General features: G+C 46.6%; 1 protein-coding gene across 3 annotated transcripts in view; it reads right to left on the reverse strand.

The window, feature by feature from the left end:
- IRF2BP2 (interferon regulatory factor 2 binding protein 2) overlaps nucleotides 1-1,356 on the reverse strand; it is a 37,471-nt gene extending 36,115 nt beyond the window's left edge. For 2 of the 3 annotated variants that reach the window (XM_018569771.1, XM_018569772.1), the window contains exon 1: nucleotides 74-1,356. In XM_018569771.1, the coding sequence (XP_018425273.1) occupies nucleotides 74-935 (862 nt within the window). In that variant the 5' untranslated portion in view covers nucleotides 936-1,356. Of the gene's footprint in view, nucleotides 1-52 lie in introns of all 3 variants that reach the window. The other variant, XM_018569770.1, reaches the window with a different exon arrangement.
- Nucleotides 1,357-9,938: the final 8,582 nt, after the last annotated feature.

The raw sequence follows: 9,938 nt of genomic DNA on the forward strand, positions 1-9,938 counted from the left end.
TCTGAGCTATGTGTACACATCAAGAGATGAGCCTGTCGTAAACAATCCGTACCAGATTTCGATGGTGGGTTACTGGCATCAAAGCCCAGAGACCTCCCCGCAGCGGGATCCTTTTTGAATTTGGTATCGAACGGCGAGTGATTGTGCTGCATGGCCATAAGCGTGTCCCTGACCGTCTTGGGCTTGCTGATCCATTCTTCCCTCCCCTTGTGATTCTCCCCCAGCTCGGAGTAACTATCCGCCCGGTGCTTCTCCTTGGAATCGTGCTCGCTGCTGGACACAGAGCCTAGCCGCTTAGTCCCCACGTCTCCGGACGTCGTGGCGGCCGCTGCTGCTACTAAAGAGGCGGCGCTGATCCCCAGCGGAGGAGCCCGGGCTCCCATCGGCGATCCATTCATCAAAGCGCCCAGGGAGGTCGGCACTGCGCTAGTCCTGCGAAGATTGGGGCTCTGGCGATTCAGCTCCGGCGGCTCCTCCGGTTTGGGAAAGCCATTGGGGAGGAGAATGCCGTTCACCGGCCGCCCGACGCTGTAATCCGAGCCCAGGCGGGGCGGCGGCCTTTCTCCCACCAGCGGGTAGCGGTCCAGGCACTGCGGCGGAGGAGGCTGCTGGGAGGCTCTAGAGACGCCTTCTGGCCCCCCCACCGTGTGGCCGATCTGCGCCATCTCCTTGACGGTGAGCTGAGGCTTGACCGAGGAGCTGCTAGAGGACGAGGAGCTAGGGGGCCCCGGGGACCTACCCTCTTGGAAGCCATGGGCCCGCTTTAAGTGCCGGGCCGTCTCGATGACGAACTCGATCCGATCCGCTCCTTCGTAGTTGACGCAGCCTCGGCACACGGGCTCGGTGAAGTCCCAGATCATAGCCCATGGCATACGCGGCAAGTCACATAAGTAGCAGGACTGTCTCCGGGAGGAGGCTATGGTGGCGGATGACATAGCAATAAAAGAGCAATCCACACGAATCCAATAACGAGGCGATCGCGGCTTCCCCGCCTAAGCCGGGGACATAAACGTGCACAGAAATCCTGGGGGTGCGGGGCAGGCTGCTCAGGGAGATGGGCGGCAGCGCCCTCCGCCTAGGCTGCTGCGAGGTCCGGCTTGAGACATGTACACTACGCCCTGGATCCCGGGAGGAGGAGGCGGAGGAATTATTCTCTATGAAGGGCTTCTCTCGCTTTCCTCAGCTGCACCGCTCTCGGGAGGGAGGGAGGGAAAGAAAAGGGGGAAGGGATGCGCCTTCTCTATTGGCTGTGGCTTCAGTCACCAGAGGAGCCCCCCTCACCAGACCGCTGCCAAAAGCTCACAACAACTCCAAGTTTAACCCCTTCCTACGCTGAGGCTGGGAGGAACAGCGCCATAAACCCCGGCTGAATGCCAAAGCGTCCCATGCTTCCTATCGCCGTAAAACGACCAAAGGCTCGTTACAAGGGAACGGCTCGCTCGCTTTTTTTTCCCGCCTCTCTGACAGCCCTGCTGGCAAAACCGATGACGTCACGGCCGAGCCAACCGTTTGTGATTCTAGTTCTCTATTTAGTTGATTCTTCGACAGTCCCCCGGCCAGCCACCGCCACCTCCTTTCTGCGCAGGCGCAGTAAGTGTCGTCGAGCCTACACGCCCACGTTTCCTTGCTCGTTCTCCACCCCCCATTCTTTGAACTGCTGCCAAGACAACAAACAAGAGCTGCTGCAGAACCACTGACTCAGACAGTTACTATGCCTTGCTGTACGGCTTGGGGGGAGGGAAAGATTATATGCGTGTGATGCAAACGGGCCTTCACGCAATTAAAGAGAAACTCCAGCTTTGGAGACAGATACCTGAATCTCGCTTTGTTATCAGGCCTTTTTCCAGCATGACCATTTAGGTTATTCAATTTTCTCAGGCAACAATGCTGCACATTTCACTGAATTGTAAATTAGTTAAAGGGCTAGTTCACCTTTACATCACCTTTCCCCCAAAAAAGTACCTATGCATTCCAGCTTCTGTAGTATATTAAAGCGAATTAAAACGCTTATCTTACTTTGCATACTTGTACATTATGACACACTTACCTTACAAATGTGCCCTTCACTGTTGAGCGATGCATGTTCTGTCCTCCGCCAGGTCACCTGCCGCCAGGGCGGCCTTTAGACGCCCTGTGCGAGACAGCGCCCCTCAGTGGCCACACCCATTTGATCCAATATCCGCACCATTTAAAGACTCCCATTTTCTTAAGCCCCAAAGAAACATATTAGAAAGTATGATAAAATAAAACTTTTATTCAAAAGTATTAAACTTGTAGGCACAATATAAGTATTCTTATTAAATAAAACAACAGTAAGGAAACAAGTGGTAAACAATAAATGTCAAACTAAAATAGAGTCTATAAAAATAAAGTGTCAGGATGTCATGCCGACCCTTTTTTCAAGTAAGTGCATCTAAAAATGTAAAAATAAAAAACAGGGTGTGGTTCTTCCCTGCCTAAAACATTCTAGACGTATAGCATAAGCCCAGGGTCAGATGAGTTAGTGGTTAGTGCGCTCGAATGTAGCGAACCAATCTGCCCATGGTCTCCAGAGAGCATCAAACTGCTTGATTTTATCATTGTTGAAAGCTATAGTTCTTTCAAATTTGTAGTGGAGTTGTACCAGGTGGATGAGGTGGATGAGGGAGGGGGCCTCAAGCGTTTTCCAATTTCTGGCAATAATGAGACGTGCCGCCAGTAGGACATCAGTAATAGCAATTCTGCAGCCGGGTGGGAAAAGCTCGATCCCCAAGTTCAGAATTGCCAGATCGGGGGTGGGATCGATTCTGGTTGAGCTTATGACGTTAATATTCTGGTTGAGCTTATGACGTTAATAATGTTAAAGACCTCCACCCAATACCCGCTGAGGAGAGGGCAATCCCAGAAAGTATGTAAAAGGTTGCCCACTGCTCCACATTCTCTCCAGCACTGTGCTGACCGTCCCCTATAGTACACTGCTAGCCTATAAGATGTGAGGTACCATAGCAGCGTGATCTTCAGGGTCAGTTCCCAGAGATTGACGCACTTGGTCGCCAGGAGTATTGTCTTAAGGGCTGTACTCCACTGGGTCGGGGAGTAGTGTGTCCCTAGGTCCGTCTCCCATTTCTGGAACGGGAGGGAGTTAGAAAAACAGGTTTCTCTTGTAGCACTCCATAAACCAGAGATATACCCCTGACCTTAGTGTGTGGGTTGTGGTAGAAGGCCCATATGCTGTTGGGAAACTGAACTTCCAAAGGTGTCGTGGGACCAGGGGTGCCCTCTTACCTGGGGTCCGGCGGGTGCGACGGAGATCGTAGGGTCCTTCTTGGGGTGAATTGGTGCCCGGCGGCGTGCTGCATGTGTGCACATGAGCGCATGCATGACATGCGTGCGTGACGTGCGCATGTGGCAATGCCGTGGCTTCTTAGCTGCTTCGGGTGCTGGTCATTGCCGGGGAGGGCCTTGCAAACACTCCTTCTCTCCCAGCCGTCCCATTGGTTCGCAGGGACCTGTGGCTTCCTGTTGCCCAGACAACAGGGGCGTCGCTGGCCCCTGCTGGGTTTAGATTCCAGCCAGAGCCAAGACTTGTTGCTGAGTTAATCTGCCATTCCCTAAGCAGCTACAACGCCTCATTTCCTGTTTCCTGCTTCCCTTCCCTGCTATTCGGATCTCCTGGTTATCGACCCCTGGCTTGCCTCACCGTTTTTGATACTCGCTGCCTGCCTCGACCCGGACTGTACTCTGACATCGCATTTTGGATTATCCTTTCTTGTACCTCAGCCTGGACTCTCCTTCTGGGATTGTTCCCTGCTATTGGGTTCCAATCCAGCAAACAGGGGGACTTCGTTCCTTCCCTAACAAACGGTTTAGTTGTCCCTGTAAGGTGTCTAATTTGCAAATAATGGAACAACTCTGTTTGGGGGAGATCGTATTGTCTACTTAAGTCCGTAAAGGATCTGAGTTTACCATCGGCATATAAATTGGATATCGAGACTATACCCCTGGAATACCATTTTTGTAGATCCAGGTCGGGTATGAGTAATTCCATAATATTAATTGGCTGTGGAAGGCTTACAGTCAATTCAGCTGATAGGCGGAGGGAGCATATACATCTCCAAGCTCCAATAGAGGCTTCAATAGAAGGGTATAGGGAGTTTATGGGAAATCCTGCCCTTGTGCTGGCTAAGAGATAACTAGGTAAGTTGTGTCGGGGTACCATGGAGCATTCAATCTCCCACCAAAGCACATCAGAGGAGGGCCGGAACCAATGCTTAAGCTGTTCTAGAAGCACCGCCAGATAGTAGTCCTTAAGATCTACCATGCCCATCCCACCCACAGTTTTGTGCTTGAGCAATTGGGCATATGTACATCTTGCTTGTTTACCCTTCCAGATATATTTATGTAACGTAGATCTAAGGGTCTTAAAGTAGGTATAGGGTATGGGAATCGGCAGCGTCCTAAAAAGGTATAATATTTTGTGAAGAAACACCATTTTAAAGGCTGCTAGTCGTCCTGACCAAGAGAGTTCATGGTTGGACAGCACTTTTAGGTCATTTTGGAGAACATTTAAGAAGGGAAGGTAGTTCACCTGAAATAACATGGCAGGATTAGACGTGAGCGTGACCCCTAGATAGGAGATTCCGTTAGTGCTCCAAGTGAATGGCAGAGAAGAGGACAGGGTCGTTTGCAGTGTGGATGGAATGTTTAAATTGAGTAAGTGGGTCCGTGGCTGGGTCCGTGAGCATGAAGATCACGTCGTCAGCAAATAGTTGTATTTTGTGATGTCTATGTTCAAAAACAAATCCTTGTATTGCGGAATCGTTTCTAACTAACTCTGCAAATGGTTCCATCAGTAAATTAAAAATTAATGGTGACAGAGGGCAACCCTGTCTCGTCCCATTGGATATTGGGAAGGAGGCAGACACTGCTCCCGACACGGAAACTCTAGCTGAGGGGCAAGAGTATAGGGCCATGATAGTGTCATAAATTGGACCTACGAAACCAAATTTGTGTAAGACTTGTTCCATGTATGGCCAGTATATCCTATCAAATTCCTTTTCGGCATCTAGGGTCAATAGGACAGCGGGAATGTGCGCTTTGGCGTCTCCGTGAATAATATTAATTATTCTCCTTGTGGCGTCAGGTGCCTGTCTTCTAAGTAGGAAACCAGACTGATCTGGATGGATCAGGGACGGCAACAGTACATTCAATCTAGAGGCTATAATTTTGGCGTACAACTTGATGTCTGTATTTAAGAGGGAAATTGGATGGAAATTAGCTGGGGCAGTGGGTTCTTTCCCTGGTTTCGGAATAGCCACAATGGTGGCTCTCAACATTTCCTACGGGAAAGTGGCTGTACGCGTGGCATTCTCATATACCAGCGCCAAATGAGGGGTTAGTAGTCCTGCAAAGGTTTTATAGTATTCACCCGAATATCCGTCTGGGCCGGGGGACTTGTGATTAGCTAACGACTTAATGTGGGTGAGGATTTCCGACTCCGAGATAGGCTTATTTAGGTCCTTTAGTTGTGTGTCATTCAGAGTAGGGAGACGTAGTGAGGATAGAAAATTGGTGATATTGGCTGAGGTAGGCGTAGGGGAAGACGGATCGTCTCTCAAATTATATAAGGAACTATAATAGTCTCTAAATTTGTCGGCTATGGCCGTAGGATAGACCACTTTTTGGTCGGCAGCTGAACCATTGAGGTGGGATATCCTAGTTTTAGCCCTCCGATTTTTGAGTTGATTGGCTAAAAAACGATCCTGCTTTATTGGCGCTAGCATAATAGTTCACCCTCAGTCTACTAATTATCTTGCTGTGGTTGTCCAAGAGAAGAAGTCGCAGGTCTAACCTATGTTTAGTAAGTTTATGGAGCAAATCCGGGTGAGGGAATGATTTGTTTCGGGATTCTAAATCTTCTATATCCTGGAACTCCTTTCCACAGCAAGCAGAAAGGTCAAAGAAGCCCACTGACTATTGCAGGGAAATCTTGCTGGAGCCCCAAATTAACATAAGTAGCCAGCAGGTAAATCTTCCTATCAGACTTCACCTATAATAGAATCATCATTTTTGGGTGGACTAACCCTTTAACGTTTTAGTAGTGAAGTAAATAGTTCTAGATTTGAGTTGTATAGTAATAACCTGGAGCATAATATACACAACTGTAGTGATGACACGGCCTTCCATTTTTAAAAGGCAATGCTATACTTCATAGTATTTTTGGTTGATTACGGCTCCTTTACTAAGTTGGTTATCCACTCTTTTGTTTCTTCCCAATTTATACCTTTTTATTTCTTGTTCTGATGAGGTCTAACAAGCCAAACACAGTTGTATGTGCGTTGGAAAAAATGCTTCTCTGTATCTGTGTTGTAAATTCCCACTTATTGGTGCAGTTTGCCACTGGGGAAGAGAAGGAATAATTGGCTCTGCATATGACAAAAAATAAATCCTGTGTTCTTTGGATTTTTGATGGAAGTGGAGATTTGCAAATTTTGAGAATGCAATACTATGCTTTTGCGGAGAGATTTTCACTTAATTTTGCCTCCTTCAGTGCAGCCTGATAGATTGTACTTTAACCTTGAACAAGGAGCATGTGTACTTATGCTTTATTTAAACTGCAGAACAATTTAAGTGCAGAACGGTTAGGGTGGGTGGTTCTCCTTTCCATGTGAATGGAAAAAAAAGTTAATAGTTAGTGAAGTATGTCGAGGAAAGCCAAGTACTTCCAGAAATCTTTCTTGCTCTTGCTCTTTCTCTCTCTCACTCTCTCTGTCTTTGTGCTCTTCACATGCAGGGAGATTCCACCCTCTCCCACAGGAAATTTGTATTATGTTACTTGTTTAAAACTGCTTCCCAGCTTTTTTTTTTCTCTCTCTCTCTCCCTCCCTCTCTCCTCTCTACTCTCTCTCTCTCTTTGTTTTTTCCCTTGTGAATGTTTTCATAATTGTGCTGAATCTTTCCGCCAAAGACACTTGCGTTAGCAGGAAAACAGCAAGGTCAAAAGCACAAAGCATTTCAACCAGCTTTCAAAACACCTTGCAAATCTTAATATACACTCTGCACATCCAGATTTTGCAAATTCATAGATACAGTTCCACAAACTTAATCCCTTTAGTGGTTATTTTGAATTTAAAAGACAATGGTGGAATTTATCAAAACAGGAGCAGATATGCATGGCAACCGATCAGCTTCTCTCTTCAGTTTGTTCTGTTAAGAATTGAAAATGAAAGAGAGAAGCTGATTGGTTGCCATCCACAGCTGCTCCAGTTTTTGTCTGCTCCAGTTTTGATAAATTCCCCTCAATGAATGTTCTTCATACAAAGAATAGTTTTCAACTGGAGTGAGTCAAGTTTTGTTGCATATGATCCGTTAGTATGTGGGTGTTACTTACTATAATGTTCCTATATTTTCCTAGGAGACAGCCTAGGAACTGCAGTTTCCCCTCCCCTCTTGATAGGCAGAGTCAGATCTGCCAAAAGGCAATGTAGGCTTAGGCCTATGGCATGACAGTTGTCCAGGGGAAAAGCCACCCCTCCCCTCTTTTAATTTTACTAGTCCCATTACCTCCTACTTACTGTCCATGGTTGTGATGCTTGCACATGCACATGTACAGTGGCCAGGCAAGTGCAGGGCACAGAAATGACAGCCACTAGCCCTAGGGTCGTTTCCTTTCGGCCCAAAATCAACCAAATGGGATTGGGGGTGTGTTTTTTTTTTTTTTACAGTGCTTAAATCATAATCATCTTGGTTCCCTTTAACATTAACAACATTTGTTCTTAAGTCTACGAAATAAAGTAGCTTTTAACTTATTAAAAGTGCAAATTATTTGACTGTGAGGCTGTTAGACACCATGTCTAAATTTAAAAAAGTTTGGGACCCTTGGGTTCTATTACTGACTTTTGACCACCGCCTCATAGATTTGTAATAACCTGTTCCTAATATTTAAAAAATGTCCTTTAAAACATGTAGGATTCCCAGAGATGTCCCCTCTCTTGTATCTCACTCTACTTCCTTCACTACTGTGTTTTCTGTTACCTATTTCTTTGCCCTTCTTGTTTCTTCAAGTTTTAAATATCTTTGGTCCACTTTGCTATATTTGGCAGTGATCATAGTACCTGCATTGCCTGTTTGTACATTACATGTGAATATGTCCATGTCCAGCCACCACAGCTAATTGGTGTTGATATGTACAGTTTCTGCTGGATATCACCAGACCATTTAAACTCTGTTTATATTAGATGTTTGTAACAGCTTTTATTGAATTGTTGTACTTTGCTCATCCTTATTTTAATAAAAATGTATTGAACAAAAAAAAGTACAAATCATATGCTGTGAATTCTCCCTTTTATGAACGCACAAGAAATATTTTGCATGAATGAAAACGACTCTTGATGTAATTAGTGGAGCTCTGCATTCCCTTTGACAGCTGGTCCACTGCAATGTGTTTATCTAGAAAGGTGTCAGTTTGACAGCTCAGCCCTGCATAATGCGGTCTAGAAACAGAACACTCTCCCACGCCAGCTACTCTCCCCAACTTGCACAACGCCTGAGGCAAGTGCCTCAGGCAACGACTTCCCCGGCCTAGCCCTGAGTAAAACACAGTAAAAACTATAAACTTTGTTATAGGGCTTTAAGGGCCTGTTCACACCAGTTGCAGTGCATTCCGGCCTGATTCTGGCAGGAACGCACTGCCTCACAATGCGGTCGGCTCACTTTTTAGTAGGGCAGGAGGGGGCGTGGCGGGCCATTGAAGTGAATGGCACCGTAGCCACGCCCTCTGGCTGCAATGCGATCGCAAGGCACATTGTGCCTCCAGTGCGGTGCAAACAAAATAGTGCTTGCAGCATTTTGATCGGACCAGATCACAGGCACAATGAGCCTTGCAATCCCGTGCGGGCAATCACATTGCAGCCGGAGGGCGTGGCTACGGTGCCATTCACTTCAATGGTCCGCCATGCCCCCTCCTGCCCCACTAAAAAGTGAGCCGGCCGCAATGCGAGGCAGTGCATTCCGGCCAGAATTGGGCCGGAACGCACTGCAACTGGTGTGAACAGGCCCTAAAGGTGCACTCAAGGACATATGTTTTAAAACTCACATTTTATTTCTATTGTGTTAAAATTCAATACTGTTGTGGGAATTTGCTTGGGCTGTGCGCACAAACCTCCACTGCGCTAAGAACTACACTTTCGGATATCAATGCGCGCAAAGCGCAACTGATTCCGCTGCGCTTAAAAGCACGTGGTATTCAGCTCTTTGGTATAAGGAAATTAAGTACTTCAGTAGTGCCAGGCAGAGTCAGGCAAGACGCTGATTCAAGCTGGAGTCTCAGTATGCAAGCCCTGACTAGAACAGGAGCTCCGTTTATTTATAAGGCACAAAGGGATAACGCCCAGAGAGAGATGGCTTTACAACATCAGCAAATCAGCCCAAAAAGTACAGCTACATAACAAAAGAAAAGGGGAGTGCACCAACGTGGATGCACAGAGAAATGTTCATGACTCACTAATACTGGTGCGCGCAAATGTGCGCACCCTTGTTAAACAAAGGAACCACACGCGGGGAAATTCGCCCCATTAGACTATGATGTGCTAAGTCATGTTCATTGCCCGATCAGCCACGTGTATGCCCATCCGCCATCCTAGCCAGCATGGACCACATTAGAGCTGCAGCTAACGATTATTTTCAAAATCGATTCGTTAGCCGATTATTAAGTTCGATTAATCCGTTAATCAGATAAAAAATCAAATCAAATACATTTTTAAAAATGGCTCCAGTGATGGGACTTCTAGTTTGTATTGAGATTGTAGTCCATCACAGGAGCAAGCTTGGAGCGGTGGAAGTAAAAAAGAAAAAAAAAAAGTGTGGTGTGCATATTGCATAGTGAAATGGAAAGTGTAAAATGGTAAAGCAATGAATGCAGAATGGCACCAGCTATAGAGAAATACAACAATGCGGAGGAG

Source organism: Nanorana parkeri, unplaced genomic scaffold (genome assembly GCF_000935625.1).
Source record: "Nanorana parkeri isolate BGI_ZX_2015 unplaced genomic scaffold, ASM93562v1 scaffold1392, whole genome shotgun sequence".
NCBI lineage: Eukaryota > Metazoa > Chordata > Amphibia > Anura > Dicroglossidae > Nanorana > Nanorana parkeri.